Source organism: Dermacentor silvarum, chromosome 10 (assembly GCF_013339745.2).
Source record: "Dermacentor silvarum isolate Dsil-2018 chromosome 10, BIME_Dsil_1.4, whole genome shotgun sequence".
NCBI lineage: Eukaryota > Metazoa > Arthropoda > Arachnida > Ixodida > Ixodidae > Dermacentor > Dermacentor silvarum.
In genome coordinates this window covers 114,150,395-114,170,074 of record NC_051163.1, presented here as the reverse complement: position 1 = coordinate 114,170,074, position 19,680 = coordinate 114,150,395, and the positions used below count along the sequence as shown (strand labels likewise).

The following is a 19,680-nucleotide window of genomic DNA, read 5'->3' as shown; positions in this document are numbered from 1 at the left end:
CTGTCGGTCACATGATGTGAGTGACGTCATATGTCCCGTGATTCGAGATCTGCGCCATCTTGTTTTAGTCGGTGTGTCCTTTTCTCGCGCTCGGTATCGGAGCAAGTGACTGTGTGAAAATTTTTACGCTTCTCCCCTCCCGGAGTAGGGAACCCCCCCGTGCGGCTGTGACGGCCCTGAGCCTCCCACCTTCGTCGTTGTGACGCCCCAACTCCCGAGGCCCGGCACCCTTCGGCAGCGTCTAGGTAAAAATATTTTTCCTTGAAGAGACTCGTCGACTCGGCGTTGTTTTAAGCCTAAGCCAGCGGGCCGAGGACTCGGTCTGCCAGACGTCGGCGGTGTGTGCATACGGTTGCGTCGCACTCCGCAGCCCCTGCGCTGGGTACGGGAATGCTTTGCGGCCTTTGACGGGAAGACGCTTCTCGACGCGCACGGCGTCTGTCAGAGCCCGCGCAGAGACGGCGAGAGCCGTCCTTCAATGAGCTTGTGACGAGCCAAGCTCTGCCGTGGGCGCAGTGACAAATCAGCTGTTGGGCCAAACAGGCTCTCTCGGTTCCTGGAGCCCATTTCTCCGAAGCGGCGTCGGGGCAACTTGGCCCGTCGCTGCCAAGGCTTCTTTCTCCCCGCCCTACTCTTCTGGCAGGGTGATTTGGCGCTGTTTTCTTTGCTCCGCCTTGCGCAAGGAAGCGGTCGCGGCGATAATCTCGTGCAGCTTGCCGCGCATCCACCCACCATCGCGATGCATTGTTAGGAATTGGGCGGCCCGATCGTAATTCGTTGGCCGCGGTTTGGATCGGCGGAAGGTGACAGGCTGTCCTCGGCCGTCGCTCGCTTTTTCTCTTTCGTTTTCCGCCCCCTCCGTTTTCGGGTCGATTCCGTTTTGGACGTGCGCTCGCGGACCCTCGGGCGTGCTCTCGGTGGTGTGCCCGCACGCGCACTGTGACCGTGCAAAGCCCGTGACGCGGTAGAAAGCGTGTCAAGATCACCGGGGCGTGAGTCAGTCTCGGCAGCCGCACCGTCCCTGCCCGCTTAAACGGCAGCACATCGCTCTCCATTTCGCCGAGCATGTTTTTCCGCTTCGCACTTTTTGGTTTTGTTTTCCTCCGCGCACGCTTCGCGTGTAACCGCCGGTGTCACTGAACGCTCTCGTTTATTTCTTCTCGATTTTTTTTTTCTTTGTTTTGCTGGCGCTCGTCTTACTTCTACGCCGAGGGACGTCGTTTTTCTGGGTACGAAGTGTTGCGCCGTGCTGCTGTTCGAATGCTCCGCGCCTGGCTCCTTTGTCTTAAAAGCCGCGTCTGCTTGTTGGTTGCGTGCGTCTTGTGACCCGAGTCTGGTGCGCCTGCGGAAGTGTAGCAGCGTGCGAACTGGATTTCAGAGTGAGCTCATAGATGAGCTGCTGGGTGAGGCGGCGTCGTTTCCCCCCTCTCGGTTCCTGGTGCTTGTTGCGCAGTGGTCTTGCGTCACTCGTCAGCTGAGTGTGAGTTCGGGGATGTGGCGACGGGGCTGTATCGGACCGTGCGGGCGCTGCTAAGGTTTTTCTTCTTGCGCCTGTGCCGACCGCGTTGTGTTGCACGATTTTTGCAGCGTTTGCGGTTTGGGCTGTCGCTCGCCCTTGTCACCGACGTTATCTGGAGGGTGTGTACCGTCACGGAGTCCGTGTAAGCACTTCTTTTCTGGCCTTTGTTGGCAAACAGCCTCTGCAAATCCCAACTACGCCGTGCCTAGCTTTCCCGTCTAGACGTCCAAGTATATCTGGTCTGTAATCTAGGGAAAATGTCTACTCACTACCACCTAATCATCTGATGCAGCAGTATCCAGTCGTTGTGACCCAAACATTCAACTCTTGCGTGGTGGACAGCTTATTGCAATCTCTGCTCTCTCTCAATTTACATGCTTAGCGTCTTGACATTCCACTGCCCTCTTTTGTTGCGATGCTCACGCCACCTTGTGTTCATTCAAATGTTCATACCTTCACTAACTCTTTAGATGCACACAGCCTTTCCATATTTGTTGTGCAAGAGCTGGACTCAAGACCACATAATTGTTGTCTGAAATAGCCAGTGTACTTCTTTGGCCGAGCAGTGAAGACGTCTTGTTCACTTATTTCAGGCATGCTTTTGTGCCCCGACTGTGCTGATGTTCAGTAGCATGCCTCCGCGTAATGCTCAAGCTGGGGAACCAGTTAGTAGACACTCGATAGCATGGCCTTCACTCGGAGCACTTCAAAGATGTGCACCCAGGACAGACGTAGCTTTGCTTGCAAATAAATCTTATCTGGTACACCTGACTCCCGTTAATCGGACCCTTGTGGGACCACAAGATTTGGTCAAGGTATCCAAAAGGTTTATTTAAGAAATGACGACAAAATCACCTAAGTATTTTTTATTGCTCGAAGTAGTCTGTAATGCCTTTCTGCTTCTTGCTCTTAAAGTATGACTCAACCGGCATGCATTGACGAGTGTCAATATGTTAAACGCAGTCTCCGCCGTTGGAGTGAAAGGAAAAGTAACGTTCTGAAAAGAAAAATTAAGTAATGCAGCTTCATGCTTTGGGAACCAGTATAGTGCCATCTGCTCAATATCTTATTTTCAAGCCTTAGTAACTGTTGCATGCGCACGGGGACTCTGGCGGGGGGGGGGGGGGGTTGAATTAACCAAAGTGGCACGCTATCGCATTTGAACTAAACTAAATTTTTTGCATATCAATGTGTGGCTTCAAGCGTGTTCAAATAACCGATGTCGAATGCCAACTGCACTAGGACAAAATTTTGTTATGAGCCATGCCCTTTTCTTTGCATGTCTATGCAGTGCTTGCAAAGTTTTGTTTGCACAAACTTTACAAGGCCGTCATTAAGTCATTCCAGACTTGTGCAGGGATTTGCAGCCACATATTCACTTGTTGTTTCCTGTGGCTGTCATTTGCACGTTTGTTTGTCCCTGCCTCGTGTGTCAGCTGCCTTCGTTGAGCGCTACAATCAATGGCCATGCCCCTTGGTTTCAGTCAATAGCTGGCTGTTGACGCATTGGTGATAAGCAATGGCCCGTTTTATGGTGGACCTGATAAGGCAGCACAGGACTGTTTTCTGTGGCCGGGAAATGGCCGCACGTCTTGTTCCCATAGCTGTGAAAAGCTCATTATCAGTAATCTCCTTTAAATAATGAAAGCTGAGCTGGGATAGATCACCCACTCCCTATGCGTGGCAGGCTTTTAATGCTCCACCAGTGGTTCGAAGCAGGCAGTGCAGCATAAAACTAATCTTTTCCTTGTGTTCAAGACAATATCTGCTGCTTCTATTTAGAAATTGCCAACTTGAGCTCCTTAGATGCCTTTATTCCTCTCACTTATTGCATAATGAGGGCCTCAAATTTAGTAGTCTTGATGCCATGAGGCAGTACGGGAGGGTGTATTGGCCAGTTGCCTGCTCTTAAGCTCGCATGCTACATGATGCCTGCAGTTCAAGGAATATTCCCTGACCACCGCCTTGGCTGTGAGCAGCACTGGCTGACTCTCCCATGGCCTATCTTGTACAAATAAGCAAGCACCCAAGAAAATGGACGGTAAATTGGTAGAACACTGCATACATAATGCAGAAGATAAGGATTCGGCTTTCCCCTCCGGAACGTTACCTTTCCGTGCACTTTCATTTCCCTGTACCATAGTTCTACATTTCAATTAAGCATCATTAGTTCCAGCTTTGCTTTCTCTGGTTTCATTGTCCGTTTCTTGGTATGTTTGTGACTAAAAAAAAAATTGAGCTAAAAATAGAGCTCATGTATTTTTTTTTGTCAACTTTGCCACATGTTAGACTTGTACTGCGTAAGGTGTTTTAATTGTGGACGAATTAAACTAGGGGAGGGGGGTGGGGAGCATTATGTCATGCAGCCAGCCTTAGCAAGCGAACTCTGAGAAGCAATTTTCTTAATTTGTTTTCCCCTCAGTGTTGGCCCAACACGTAACCTCTGAAAACTCGGCGTATTGCCTGGGAATGTTTGGTTCTTGTTTTTTAATTGATGCTCACTTGTTTGGCTGCACTGCCTGCAGACCAGGAGCACTAAAACCTACTGCTCGCTATGACGTGATCACGTATTGGCCCAATTTGTTTGGCTTTAAGTCTTGCTAGTTCCTAGTTCTTTCCTTCCTCCATTGTTTTAACATATCCTCAGGGCCAAAAGGCATTATAGTAGAGAGCAGTCAGCGTGAATCATTGCAAAAGCAGTCTGCTATAAAAATGGCTTTGTTGTACAGTGTTGTCTGAGGAATTCTTGCAAAGCTGATGATCAGCAGTGGTAGCAGGATGTGCAGGAAGGCGGTTTCTCTCTTCCTGCGTTTGAGGTGGAAAAGATGGCACTTATTCTGCATGATGGATCTTGTGATAATCTAGGCACGTCATGGGGAGGTCATGCCAACAATGCCCTTGCACTGTTAAAAGCTGTCAATCCTCAAACATGGGTAGTAATGTTTCCTGCCCCCCACTGATCGCGAACCTCACCCATCACAGTAGCTTAGTGGCTATAATGTTGCACGGCTGAAGTCGTGGGTTCAATGCCAGAGGCTGCGGTGGCCACATTTCGAAGGAGGTGACATGTAAAAACACTTAGTCTCCCTATCGCTATGTACAAAGTGATTTTGGCACACCAAACCCCAGAATATTTTTTCCCTAACCTACCAGCTTAACATTGCTGTCGGTAAATTTTTTCGTTTAAAGGCACATTTGTCGTATTCGTACTTTTTGTCTAATGCACCTATCAGGGTAAGGAGCGCTACTCCTAAAAAAGTGGTATTTAGGCTTTTTGAGGGGAACAGTAGGAAAACTAACCTGTGTCATTCCATAGCTGCCTTTTTGATAATGTAATCTTTTTATGATAGCAAAACGACCAGCACACATAGTGATAGCATGTGTTAACATAGAAGTAAACACTGTCTCATAAGTATGATAATCACTGATGAATCTAAGTATGTTTTGCTCTTCACTTATGCTAATGTTCAGCATTAGGCTATGTACACAAGCATACATAAACGAAAAATGTTTCACATTCTTCTCCATACAAGTGCAGCCTCATTAGGCACTGTGGCTAACACAGTTTGTTTACACGGAATAAATAGGAACCTTAAAAATCTGTTCGGTTCAATTAAGCTCGGTGCACAACTGCAGCAGCTGTTGGGCATGACGCCGTGAAAGTTTCCGTCTCGTGCGTGCAGCTGCAGATTTCCTCATCTAAAAAACATGCATTGCAATACGCCCCTGGTACAAGCGTTTGCCATTTGCACAGTGTGATTCACACAGACGGGCAAGAACAGTTGTCTGCTGCTGGTTTTAGTAGCTCCATGCCTACTGTGCCATGTGGGCACATCAGTGACACTAGCCACACATTTTGTTTGAACTCCCGTGTGATGTGACTTGAGGGACTGTTGGATTTCCAGAAGGCATTAACGGTTTATTTGCGGTGCATTTTGAAGGGTAAAAACAGCTGTGGAAAACACAAAAGTAAACCTCTTTTGCATCTATGTACAATGGAGCCATTGACGTTAAGAGAAAAAAGAGATGGAGCTGGGCAGGCCATGTAATGCGTAGAATGGATAACCGGTGGACCAAACTAGGTGGGGGGATGAAGCTGGGAAATTTGCAGGAGCAAGTTGGAATCAGCCAGTGCAAGACGGGGGTAATTGGAGATCGCAGGGAGAGGCCTTCGTCCTTCAGTGGACATAAATATAGGCTGATGATGATAATGGAGTCATGTTCAGAAGTCATGGCCGGTGGCTTACATTTGTAGTTTGCTTCTGTATATTTGGCAGCTCCATAAGGTAGTTCATTATAGAACCTGTGCCAGAGACTTACTACGCGAGTTCTAATAAACGACAGCTAAAAGCAAATATACAATGATGGGCAAACTCAAGGTCAGTAGTAATGATACATTCAGCTAGTTGCTTTCACCCACTGAGCACTTGGTCCACATGCTTTACATTTGCATAATTAAAGGAGTACTGACCCTTGTCAACGAAAAGTAAATGAAGGTGTGATAAGAATTGAATTTTGTTAGACCCGTCGCGGTGGCTCAGTCAGCTAAGGCGTTGCGCTGCTGAGCACGAGATCGCGGGATCGAATCCCGGCCACGGCGGCCGCATTTCGATGGAGGCGAAATGCAAAAACACCCGTGTGCTTGCGTTGTAGTGCAGGTTAAAGAACCCCAGGAGGTCAAAATTAATCCAGAGCCCTCCACTACGGCGTGCCTCATAATCAGAACTGGTTTTGGCACGTAAGACCCCAGAAATAAAAAAAAAAAGGAAGAATTTTGTTAGCATTACTCTTAACTTGGATACTATAAAATTTATTACTTCCAAGTTCAGGTATTGTTTCTTTAGAAAATTGAAACTGCCAATGGCAAAGCTGATCCATGACTGTTTAGTGTCAGGTGACGAAAACGTCTTAATGGCTGTCAGGTTTATCATGTGGCATGACTCTTGATTTCAGTGTACTGTGAGAGAACTGTGAAGGCCATTGTAAAGTGCATTCTGACACGAGCTTGAAGTCTAGTTTCCATGTTAATCTATGTTCATACAGATGCAGCTTGGAAGGGCTACTGTTTAGGCAGAGTGTCTACTACCACTGGTGAAAACTTGTAGTTTACAGGAAACTTGTGTTCTGGAAACCTCGGTTGCCTTGAATAAAAGAATTGCTGCCTACAGCAGCCATGGCGCAACTAGCGATACACCAGAAGGAAGCAAAATTTCGAACTAAATCTACGCTATCAGCAAGTAATGGTGTCTTTTGTCGGTTTTGTAATGGCGATCCTGGCTTGGGGGGGGGGGGGGGGTTGGAGTATCATGGAACACATTTCAATCCAATATCATAGTACATAAAAACTGTCTTGGGGCTGACTGAAAGTACTTGGGAATAACAAGCTTGCATGGTAACTTGGCAAACTAGAAACCACTATTTCTTCCTCACACCTGAACATTCAGTGCCAGACTGTCAAGTACTGTCGTAGAAACCTTCCACAGAAAACTGGAAAAATTGGGGAACTCCAAAATGCCAACACAGTAGACACCCTGTTGGGTAGGGATTACCAGCTGTAAGCTATAATGGGACCATTCATTCATTACCAGTGCAGGCTTTAAAAACAGCACCTGAAATAAACATTGCTATTCATCTGCTCGATTGTACAGCGTGTGGTATGCCACTTGCTTAGGGTGGGCAGGCTTTTGCGTGCAAAAACAGAACACCCACAAAGTTTGTGTGGGTTCCAGTCATGGCTTTTAGTTTCTTTTTACGTGCAATTCAGTCCCCACGCCTGGAGTGGCTTTAGTTCCTGCTTACGTGCAATTCAACCCCACGTCAGCAACGCTTGTTGTTTCCTCATCGTACGTATAACCTTCATGCAGCCGTTTGATGCCACTATTTACTTTACCGTGCACATGGCAAGCGGTGAGCTCAAACCATCAGCAGGATGTGATCTGTCATTTGAACAGGAAACAACCTTGGTACTGCCATTGGCACTCGTTGCCAATGCAGTGAGCAGTTGCCTGTATTTCAAAATGAGATTCTCCATAGTAGAGTACAAGCACAGTTGAAGCCTTTTGAAGTTATGCAAATTGGCTAAGGTTTGGCTGAATGGAATAACTAGTGCCCTCCCTTTCTTGCCATTTCGTAACACTTGAAATTTCCTGTGCCATGTGAACATGTGAGCATGTGAACTACACCATAAGTATAGAATTGGTTGTACCACGATGTGCGAGATATGATACCCATACATTTATTTGCGTTCCATTCTCCTGTTCAGCAGTTACTGAGGCTGGAGGTCACTGTAGCACAGTGACCATATGTAAGCCAGGGATAAAAAGAAAAATGGGGTTCAGTTTTCTGCCTGCTTTAGCACCTCAAGTGTGCAGTTTTAATGCAATCATTCTTCTGAGTGCAGCCACTTTCTTGTTACGGGTGGGCAAGGGTATCTTGCTGTTTTGGTGGCCACTCCCAGTGATGGTGCTTTCTAAAATGATGCGCCACAGGGCCCCAACTGTGTGCCCTGGCTATGTGCCACTAGGTTTTAGTGTGCTTTCAATTTATCTTTCCATTCGAAACATTGTTTTACTAATTTTAAATATAAACACTGCAGCATATAATCTCTACAAATCATCAGTGTTTCGCTTCACCTGGACGACTACAGTTCAGTCTCCCAATTTTTTTTTTTTTTGCAAATGATTTCCATCTTGTTGGTCTTCTGTCACCTCTGATTTGAAGTGACTCAATTCCCAAGGACTTGATTGAGCACTCATAACCCTGTGGTGTTCTGTGTGGCAGCCATTGCCATGTTCATTATAAGAGGGCAACAGCTTTTTCAGGGTGCACACGGCAACTTTTGTTGATCCCCTCCTTTGGTCAGCCTGTAGGTATATACAAAGAGGTGTATTGTGAGATGCACGATCTGATGTCTCACTAAATTTTGAAAACGACGACGATTTCATGTACTGAAAGCTTGTATCTGACTCATTTCTCCTGTCATGGTAGATGCCAATACCCAAAGCAAGCGCTGCTATCAAAATCCACAACGGATTGGATGATAATCTGACATACTAGCCAAGATCCATGCACATCCGCTATAGTTGCTCTTCAGTTAGAACACTGGTTCATTGTATTCTTGCAAGACTCAAAAACCGGACTTTCTTCTTTGTGGTGCCTCTTCTGTGCATGTTTTATTATGATCACCATCTAGCTCAACACCCTATCGATTTGGAATACATTGTTAAAGGCTTCATGTTGGTAACTTACATCATACACGATACCTTATTAAAGCAACTGATTGAATCGCGCCCTGACACAATGAATAGTTTCTGGGGCCTGTTGTGGTTACTAGTGCACTTGCAGTCTTTCAAGAAATGTTTGTCAGGGCTGCCGCTATATTTCTCTAGCGCTTTACTTCATTTGTTCAGTCATGTGAAGTATGTGTCTAGAGAACTGAAAATACCACACCTTTCTCATAGCAGTACTGTGTTTCCTTATACTTTTTTTTTTCTTCTTCTTTCCAGCTTCACAATGTCGTCCAGAAAGAAGGTGCTACTTAAGGTCATCATCCTTGGGGAAAGTGGGTATGTATCAAGTTGAAGACCCCGGCAAAGTTCAAACATGCTGGACTCGTAGCCTGCACGTTCTCGAATATAACCGAGTGTTATTGTAGGAATGGGACGATTATTGGTTCGTGTACATGTGCAATCACTGTAGCGGTCTGTTGATGTAAATTATTGTCGATTATAATTGGTCAGGGGTGGCACACCAGCCAGGCTTGTCTCAGTCAGGGTGGAGCAAGCCACAGAATCATGTAAAGCATACTAGGCACTTTTTTTTAAGTTGAAAGAATTTTTAAAAATCTATAGCATATATAGCATAAATCTACTCATCGAACTTGATTACTAAGAGGCAATAATGCTTACAATGTAAATCAAAATGCATAATTGAATCGTTAAAAAAACTTTCGCTAATCTACATTGTTACCCACCGCATTGCACAAATTGAAGCCAGAGGCTCATGAAATTCGAATGAATTTCGAAACTAGCACCAGTTTTAGCTAAGCGCTCTCAAATTATTGATTAAAATGTACTGTTTCACTTAATTGCTTTAACAAAATGCATTTTATGCATTGAAGCTCAAAAAAATTACTGAAACATCAGTGTATTTCGTAACGAACTTTAGGAATGCATGCATATCTTGAAACTGGTGTCATGCTCAGAATTCCTTCCAAGTGGATACGACTTTCGTAGGCAATAGGTAGAATTTCCTACTCAAGTGGAATTCTGGTACATGCCACAGGTGATCTTTTAAATGATTTTAATGATTTAAAAAAATGCCCTCTATGTAAAGGCACATGCGCACCTTGCGGTGGGTCTCTGGTGCTTGTGACACATGGGCACTGCAAAGTCTTTTGACCTGAGGGACATCTACTGGAAAGGCATATGAGGTGACACATGACAAAGGAGTCTCTTGCCTGGATAGGAACCCTTGCGGAAAGGGAGATGTCCGAACAACTTTATAGAAGTAAAGGCATAGCCCATCAGCAGCACAAAAGTTGGCGAAACACTTTGTAGTCTTGCTGATAATTGCTTCCAGAAATGTTTCTTGCACTTAGCAGATGCCATACCTTCTAACGCATGCAACTCTGGCTTCATCGCCATCGTCGCATCACCGTACTTGCTTTGGGCAGCTTCATCCACATGTTTTCCTGGTCATCTCGTTTCGTCAGCGCAGCGTTAAAGTGAAATAAAATACACCGGCAGTGTGCTGACTAACATGCGGATCAAGCGAGGTGGCAAACACCGCCAAGTATTGGACACATCCAGCAAACCGTAGCTCTACCCACGGCCGGTCTGCAGTGCTCGTCTGGTCGCGAGCTCCAGACAGCGCTAGCAGTGTGTTCGCTTATTGCCCGTTGCTGTTGAACGAAATCTTACTTTTGCTAAGAAGCCACACTGATAACAAATATGCAAATTATAATTCTGTGCCAGGTCTTTTATGCTCTATGCTCTTTTTTTGTTTTGCATTGACCAGATGTGCAATTTTTGTTTTGACAGTTCCAGTTTAAACAAGCAGTGCTTTCTGCAAAAGTAGAGGCCGTGCTGTACTGTGTGTCGCCAACGATGCTCCTTTGCTTAAGGGGTCCATCAATGCAAAGTAAAGCGGTTTACTTCAAAGGAATTTAATTCACCCGTGTATCGGGGGTTAGGCTTGCACAACTAATACCCGTGCCACACGGGCAAAGTAAAGTGCACTTTGAGCGAGTGCACTTCGCGGCAAGTGTCATTCGCAGGCTGCCACACTGGAACGCTTAGTGACACTCACTGCAGAGTGCACTCGCCGGCGAGTGTGTTTTAATAACATTGTTTTAAATTGCTGCATTACAAGATAATAAAATGTGCCACATCGCAACAAGAACAGCAAAAAACAAAACTACGCTCGCTCTCGGGCTGTTCACGACCACGCCAGATAATGACTGCGCAGTTGTTTGACGTATCGAGTCGTTTTGACTGTTGCTGGTCAAGTTGCCGTCGTTGCCAGCGCTTATAAAGGTGGATTGTAAATGTTGTTTCTAACAATAATAAACTGTTTTCGTGCACACATCTTTATATTAATAAATATATGCTTTCCCGTCTGACTCCCGGTTGCCATGGCCATCAATTTGAAAGAACACTTTTCTTCCTCGTGTAGCAGCGCACCGCCAAAGTGACACTCAGCGCGCTGAACTGCACTCGCTCAAAGTGCACTTTACTTTGCCCGTGTGGCCCGGGTATAACTTGGTCAGTGTGACAGTTGCAGATGGTTGCTTTGTTCAAAAAGTGTGACTGGTCCTTCGCAAAACTGCGGAACCAATCGGAATGTTAGAATATACAGGCACTTATTTTCTTTGCTAGGGACGGCACCGCCAGAGCTGAAAGCATCACAGTAAATTTGTATTTGCACGCAAAACATGCGCACAACTGTAGGCACTCACGTCCTCGATTGGATGGTAGAAGCATTTTGCTTGCTCGAAGTAAACGAAGTGCATGCAGTGATTCCTGTTTCTCATCTTTGCTGTTTCATGAGAAAGGTGCAATCTCGTTTGGTACGAAAGCCAGGGGGTACATGCCAGCATTCTAAATGTTTTCCTGCAAGATGCTTCAGGACAATGACCCCCAGATAGCATTTCCTGATAGTAAAACGTAGATTGCCGCAAGCCACTACTTGGCTTCCAATCGTGCACCCCCTGCCAATCACTAGTCTCGATACACCTTGGGAGTTCAAAGTTCTTGTTTGCTGTCCTGAGCATAGCCACACATGAAGTATGAATAATCCTGAAAAAACATTATTTCAGTAATTGCAGCAACCATCCTTGCCATTGTAAAGCTCTCCTCTTTAAGAGGAAGCTTTAGCTCTGGACCAACTCTGGTGTTGCCTATTCAAGTTCGTGTAAAATGCAGAAATGCTCCAAAACAACTGCTGGACTGTTTTGAAATTTGTCGCATATAAAAAAAAAAATTAAATTCTAGTGGCTGTGGGAAATGGAATTTGACCTCAGGCCTGGGATACTTTTACAAAATTTCTCAAATTATGAAGTTTCGGAAAAAATTGAAGCACAAAGGTTTGGGCTGCTTATAACCCCGAGATGTGAGGGCACCTGCCAACCCCCAATTGGCTACCCGATTTTTGGGGGGAGCACACTAGAAAACGGAGATTTTCTCTACTTCTACATCAATTTTGATACTAACGTTTCCCAACGTGATAAAGAACACCCGAAAATTGCAAAAAAGAAAAGGGTAAAGAATGGAAATTTTGACCAAATCGACCATTCTTATTTCTGAGTACCCCCTCAAACAGGTGGATGGTATGGGGAGAACCCTAGTTTTCGGTGGAAAGCATTGCTCTATACTTATATTTTCATGGGACTGCAACGTTATAGAACAAATGTGAATACATGTCCTCATAATGGCATCGCCCTTGATATACTTCCCGATACCTTTTATGTATTGAGCCTGTACTGCACATGACCATTCGACATGGTCCATTACATGTTATAAATCTGGTGCCTGTGTTTATGGTGGTGCAGGGTAGGCAAGACTTCGCTGATGAACCAGTATGTGAACAAGAAATTCAGCAATCAGTACAAGGCCACCATTGGTGCCGACTTCCTCACCAAAGAAGTCATGGTCGAAGACAGGCTCGTCACCATGCAGGTGAGTGTGAACCTGTCTCAAGACAAGCACCGGGTAGCAGAACCGAGAGCTGGCCAAGTTGGTACCGATTCGTGCCGTAGGCTGACATTGTGCGTTCGCATTGTTTCAATAATTTGTTAAATGCATAAGCATTTCTATGCCTATCCAACGAGAAATTTGTGTCACACAAGACTAATGCAATTGCTTATACCCCCAGTAAGCAACGGCTCATACGCCTGTAATCAAGCAAGAAATGCAATGGCTCATACCCACATAAGGCAGGGGCTACAAGTGTTCAGCAAAGTGAAGCGAACAGCACATACATTCGTTGAAATCACCCATACAACACACAGAACAGCACATGTGTCAATAAAGAACAAGTTCAAAACAAGCATCCGAACCATCAGTAAAGCATTGCATACCCCTCTCAGCAATTGTAGTGGATGGATAAGAGTTAAGGTTAGGATCGTGTTTGATAAGGTTGATAACCACAGATGAGGGTTGATAATCAATTATCAAGCATTGATAATGGCACTGGGCTATGTGGAGATGAGCAAGTGGTACAATGCTTGCGCATACCGACACCTCCCAGAGGAGTTTCTGCACGAATTTATTTTTTCCCATGATGTTTTCACTTCCAGGTGGCACTTGTAAGAGATGTTTTGGTATAAATTGTTCCTTTAATAAAAACATCACTTGAAAATTTGAACTCATGTCGTCTGAACCTTCCCTTCTCATTCGGGTTTATTGCAGTACAAATCTTGTATCAGAAACTTAGCGAAAAACTGTAACCATAAAATGTGATTCCAGGAAATAACGTCCTTAAATAGAAGACTATAGAATAGAAGATTGTATTAGTTCAATCGTATCTCGATATAATAGATGTGGTCAATCTAAAACATAAATGTTAATGCTTTGTTTCTGTATTTATCTGTTATAATGAAACTGAAAATGAGGAATTGTATCATTCATACCGAAACAAATTTTTGCTTGCAAGTGGCTAAAAATATGAATTCTTGTAGCAAAAATGTCAAATAGTCACCGACCTATCTTTCAAACCTGCACAATGATTCAGACTTCCCCCGGAGCACCATTGTCAAGTAAAACCCCAGAAGTAATTCTTTTTCCCTGCAGCACCGCCACCTACCTCTCGAAACCAAAATAATGGCTTGGTCACTGCGTGGTGTGGTGTTGGTCGATTTTTTGGACATTGTTCACACATGGGACGTTGCAACATCATTTCTGCCACATTGACTCGGCACCAAGCTGCAACATTGGTGGGCGACAAAGCAGCACTGGTTTAGGCTTAGCAGCTTGACAAAAATTTGCTGGCGGTTGCTGGCAACTCGCCGTCAATATGTTATTAAACCCCTAATTACGTACGCAGTAGTTTTCCCGGGCAAACTGGGCGGCATGTACAGAGTTTAGTGATGTGTTTGATCGACTGTTATGGAATCTTTTTTCAACCCGATTGTGCCTTTCATAAGGGTGCCTGTGCACCTTTTGTTATTTAAAAGTCCAAGATTGTTTGTTGCGTTCAGGCTTTTCAGCATCTCCAAATGTAGGTAATGCTGTTTGGGTTGCCACACTATGGGTAAATTCCTATTTTGATTAAGATTCGTAGTCAGTAGCTCTCAACAGTCGACTTTCAACCGTGTGATATTTTCTTCAGGCACTGCGTGCAGCTTTATGCACACCAATTAGTAGCTCTGATCAAAAGGATGTGTTGATGATTTAAGATGTGTTGCACACACCTTGACACTTGTAGTTAGGCATTTGCTGCACAATTGTTTTGCGCGCAATGTTTTAGCAATTTACATCACTGTGCCTGCTTTTGGTGGAAATTTGTGTTCATACCTTTGGTGCGGATTCATACCTTTACATCTTTGACAATAATTGTTTACATCAGGCAAGTTCCTGAAGTTTGTTTCCACATGTACTGCACATTGAGTAGATAGGTAATGTTTCCCTGTATTTGACTTTTTTTTTCTTTTTTCTTAAAAACCTGGCATGTAGTCTGTATTCACTCTAAAAAGAATATAAAATATTTTATTTCTAATCTAGAAATTTCATAATTGTCAAGATTCTGTTCTCTTTGCTGTTTTGTACGTTTAATGTCGAAGATGCTGCGAATGTGATGAAATGAATTTTTATGGATAGAACGACTTAGTGCCCAATAGGTCTATGCTACCACCTTGTGAAGCGTGACTGCATGCAAAGAAAAGCTTGGGATCCTCTTAATCCCCGACTGCCAAATGTTTGCTCAGTGTGCCACAGTGGCTGGTAAGTGTTGCGAGGCATGTTGAAATCCATTGTCACGAATCGTGCTAGAGCAGACTTGCTCTCCATTCTGCGCTGAATTGGCGTCTGCTCGCACTGCCTGCCCAGATCTGGGACACGGCCGGCCAGGAGCGATTCCAGTCGCTGGGCGTTGCCTTCTACCGGGGCGCCGACTGTTGCGTGCTGGTGTTCGACGTCACAGTGCCGGGCAGCTTCAAGGCACTCGAGTCGTGGCGCGACGAGTTTCTCATCCAGGCCTCGCCTCGGGACCCCGAGAACTTCCCGTTTGTGGTTATCGGCAACAAGGTCGACCTCGACAACCGGGGGGTGAGTGCCCCTTGCCATCTAGTTGGGCGAAGTTGAGATCACATCATATTAGAACGGGAGAGCACAACATGCTCAAGGCCTGTTGCACTTCACAGGTGGGGCTGCGAGAAAGCTGGTTAACGCCACTTTCTATGTAGCTGTTATGGTTCGTATGGTACAAAACTTGAGCTCGTGGTAATGTGTGGCACCTTGGCATCTTTTCATTGGAGTTCTGCTGCTGTTGGAGCTTCGTGTGTTTTAAGCGTTGTTTCCTGCACAGTGAATGCGTAGGGAAAAAATGTGCCAAATATGTATGCATGCGGTGAACACCAAGTTGTGGACAGCGTTACCTTGCTGCCATAAACAGTTGCAGTGCATGTGTTCACTTTAATGGTTCATTCGGCTGGTTCCTCCACAGTGATAACGAGCCCTCTCGAGACTGTAGCGAGAGAAAGCCTGCCCCAGTCAAATGTTCAGCTGCTCCCAGAGCAGTCGGTGGAGCCACATGGTCAGGATTATCGGATCTGTCACGCTCTCGGCTTGTAGGTGAAAGTGCCTCTGAGCTGGAGCACTCGAATCAACAAGGCGACTGTACACTGTACTGCAAGAGCACTAGAGTGCTCAAATGCAACCACTCAAATAACCCATAAGCAGAGCAACTCATAACTGTGGCCCCTGAACAGTCGCCGTAATTTGACTGGCCTAAGCCTACAAAAAAGTCAAAATTGGCTGAGGTTCACATTGTGACTAACCATTTTTCTGTAATGTGTTGACGCTTTGGATGGTTAGCCATAGTCGTGCTTCTAGAGATTGCACGGAATACAGGTTCCACTTCCAGATACTGTTTTACTTCCCTCGGACTGTATAACTCATTGTCCTGAGTTACAGCTTGTAACTACCCAGCCAACATCATTTCATGCCACCAGGTTGTGCCACAGTGCAATCAAAACTCCAGTGCAACGGGCTGGGCCTATCGCGGATCATCCGGGAATTGTAACGTGACCATGTAGTTTTCTTGTCTTGCAGGCCTAGTCATTCAGTGTTCAAATTATCCATGATTTGCATGTGAACTTATAATCCAAATCTTATTCAAACTAGTTTAATCCTAGTTTGAAGCTTGGATATTCATGCCCTCAATTCATAACACAGGCAAGCATTTACTGGCTGTTTATCTGTATTTGAGATGTCGATTGCTTCACTTAGTAAAATTTGCATGTCAGCTCATTGCTTTGTTTGCTGTAACAACGCTTAATGAAAAATGGCTTATCTGTATTTGAGATGTCGATTGCTTCACTTAGTAAAATTTGCATGTCAGCTCATTGCTTTGTTTGCTGTAACAACGCTTAATGAAAAATGGCCAGGAACGTTACACTTGCCGGCAGCTTTCTGTGGTAGCAAAAGGTGAAGTTGTGGAATGACTTGTAGCATAACAGACAGGCAGCGTGCACGACCAACAACCTGTCCCCTTTTCACAAAATGTATTTCGCGCCACAGTCAAGTATACCTAGGAAAAAAGAGCTACAGGGGTGTGGAGCTTCTGCACATCTGCTACTGCGCAGTAGTTGCAGAGTTCGGCAGCTCTTTCCATGTTGATCTCTCAGAGCAGATACTAAATCAGCTCGACTTGGTACTTGCAAATGGTTAATTTGAGGGGAAAAAAAAATCTGTTAACACTCACAGTTATGTTTCATTTTGGTAAAAAGGTATTGTTGAAGATTGGATGTTTTCTCTTCCCCAGCAGAACTGCAAATGAAACTGTAGGACTACTATGTTCATGTGTGCACCTCACTGCAGTAGCTTTCACTTTCGTGCCATAGAAAGTTGTCCGCATACACAGCGGCTTATTCCTCGCAGTAAGAAAATGGTTGATTGCTCAAAGTGGTCATGCGCGCTGTCCCCTCCTTGCTACCACAGGTGTCCACCAAGCGGGCCCAGGGTTGGTGCCAGTCCAAGAACGGCATCCCATACTTCGAGACGAGTGCCAAGGAGGCCCTGAACGTGGAGCAGGCCTTCCAGACGGTGGCCAAGAACGCCCTTGCCCAGGAGACGGACGTGGAGTTGTACAACGAGTTCCCCGACCAGATCAAGCTGACGAACGAGCAGAAGCCGCGCAGCCAGGGCTGCTGCTAATCCCGCCTCCTCCAACAGACAGGCAACGTGCACGACCAACCACCCAGTGCTTGCACATACTACTCCCTCGCACTCCCAGCCGTCGTCCGCGAGCCTCAAGACGAGCAGACAACCCAGTGGCAGCAGAAGACCAGAGGGAGGGACTCTTCTTTGATCGTCTGCTTGTTTGAGCGAGCAGACGGCGTTACGCGACCACGTGAAGTTTGTGTGTGTGCGTGTGCTGCAGCGGCTCTTGCCCAGGGGCACGCACCTAGGCACTACATTTCTTCGCTTTTTGCTGGCCTCTTGTCTCAAAAAGCTTCGTATCTGGACACAAGAGTGTGTGAGGCAGGGTGCAGAAATTCTAAAGGAGTCGTTGCCTGCCCTGCCGAGGCAGGCAGAGCTTATTGCAAGCATGTGGGGGTTGAGATATCGGTGGCGTTTTGTGGGTGATCAATGTCGCTGCTGCACATTTGTGCTGTCGGTTTCTTCCTGCAGCAGTTTTTAAGCGTGGCAGGGCAGAGCAGGAAAATGCATAGAGGTGTTTGTTGCGATCTGCGAGAGTGTTCTTCTGGAAGCAGATGCAATCAGCGAGGCTTGTTAATGTGCCGATGACCAGCCATCCAACGTTGGAGGCACGTCGGGTCCCGTGACAGTCCAGATTTGAATGCACGTTTTGTTGTAAATTTTGGTGGAGAGTGCTTCGACATGGAAATACTGTGCTGAATGATGTCGAACCTAACTGTGACTGGCACATACTCCGTTAACACGTTTATCTTACCCGTTAGGGGAAAGGGGGGCTTGCATATCTGCACTGTGCACGCGCTCGTTGCTCTGGCACAGATGAAGCGGGCTGAAGTTATCATAGGCCTATTGTCAGCTGCAGGCATTGGAATATATAGATGCCTGTAGCAAGTGGCCGCAGATTTTACAAGGCTGAAGTTGTGGATAGCTGGTGAAGATATTGGCTTTCTTCTGCTCTCTTCTATGCTCTTAGTGATCAGCAGTTTGTATTTTCTAATTCTTTCCTAGCCTCTTGCGACTGTTTATTTCTGCTCTAATGCCCTCTGCTTTAATATTCCCTATGGTTTTCGATACACTCGGGGTAGATCTCTTAGCGCCTCTGATAATACCTTAATAGCTTGACTAGGCAGTGGCCATCGGCAACATTAACTACTGTAGCATTCCTTACCCACCAATTTATTGGTGTCCTGGGGGGTCCTCAATTGATCTGGCTTGTGAGATGCCACGCTTTCATATTTTTTGGCAACTGCATTGAAATTAGGCAATGCACTTCTGTGCCTCTTGGCCCACTATCGGACCTTTCTACGGCTGACAGTCCGAAGTTTGCAAGGCGCGCCGAGTGATTAAAAAAAGTACATATGCAGGTTGTTTACTTCAGACTCCGTTGGTACATTATTACGCATGAACATTCATTCCCAGTTTATTTCTGCTTTCCTTGGCAATTTTGTACATAAAGGCAAATCTCTAGCTCTGGATAGCAGACGTGGAACACATGGTAGGCAGTTGTTCTCGTCTCTCTAGAGTCCAAGCTTTGATTTGGCAGTGGCGTCGCATGTTTCAGTGAGGCATTGTGCGAACACTGTTTGCACAAGGTTTCCCAGATGTTTGCAGTTAAGCCTTTACCTCTGTTGTGTGTTACAGCGTACCACATGGCTAGCGCAGCATGCGACTTCGTCTGAGGGCTGCAGCAAATTGCTTTTTTTTTTCCTCGAGTTGCATAGCGCCTGGTTGGGAACAGCTTTATATGGGGAGTATATGTGCAGAGTGTGCTTTCTTTTAGACCGAGTGAGAGCTGCACTATTTTTTTAGGGAGATGACGGATGTTTGTGCTGGTGGTACTAATTTTAAGCCCCCGATTTATACTGTTGATGCCTTTCCCCCCCCCCCCCCCCCTTTTTTTTTGTTGAGTTTATTTCAACTCGTGTTACAACACTCTGCCACAAGCGACTTTTGTCCTTTTTTTTATGTTCCAGCCGCCAGCCCCCTCGTCATGGCATGTTACAAAAGTGTTTCTTTGCTGTTTGAGAGAGAATGTGTAGACCTTTTTTATGAATAAATCTGCAGTATGTACACTGTACTCAGTTATGCAGGCTGTCTGGAATGTTCATACTGGCATTTCCAGCTTTTAAATGTATGTGCCGCACGACAGGCAGCAAGAGACAGCTGCTCTTAGGCACATTAGGAGTTACTTTCCAGAATGATGCTGTTAACTTCGAATAAATGCACTGTTGCACATCCTCCATTTGAAAGTCGAGCTTCAAACTGGACACATTGCAAATTGCATTC

The 19,680-nt window shown here is 45.6% G+C and overlaps 1 protein-coding gene across 2 annotated transcripts; it reads left to right on the top strand.

Moving 5' to 3' along the window:
* Nucleotides 1-77: 77 nt before the first annotated feature.
* LOC119466503 (ras-related protein rab7) lies at nt 78-19,479 on the top strand. 2 transcript variants are annotated; one of them, XM_037727018.2, is made up of 5 exons: nt 78-245; nt 9,025-9,084; nt 12,570-12,696; nt 15,064-15,282; nt 17,176-19,479. In XM_037727018.2, the coding sequence occupies exons 2-5, from the start codon at nt 9,032-9,034 to the stop codon at nt 17,389-17,391; spliced, it is 615 nt and encodes a 204-aa protein (XP_037582946.1). In that variant the 5' UTR covers nt 78-245; nt 9,025-9,031; the 3' UTR covers nt 17,392-19,479. The 2 variants fall into 2 exon arrangements, with proteins under 2 accessions (XP_037582946.1, XP_049513368.1); XM_049657411.1 differs by lacking the exon at nt 78-245 and adding an exon at nt 1,549-1,661.
* The last annotated feature ends 201 nt before the right edge of the window (nt 19,480-19,680 follow it).

Coding starts and splice junctions, on each gene's coding strand:
- LOC119466503 (XM_037727018.2), top strand. CDS start 9,032: ATGTCGTCCAGAAAGAAGGTGCTACTTAAGGTCATCATCCTTGGGGAA. Junction 9,085..12,569: donor ATCATCCTTGGGGAAAGTGG/GTATGTATCAAG, acceptor ATGGTGGTGCAG/GGTAGGCAAGACTTCGCTGA. Junction 15,283..17,175: donor TCGACCTCGACAACCGGGGG/GTGAGTGCCCCT, acceptor TTGCTACCACAG/GTGTCCACCAAGCGGGCCCA.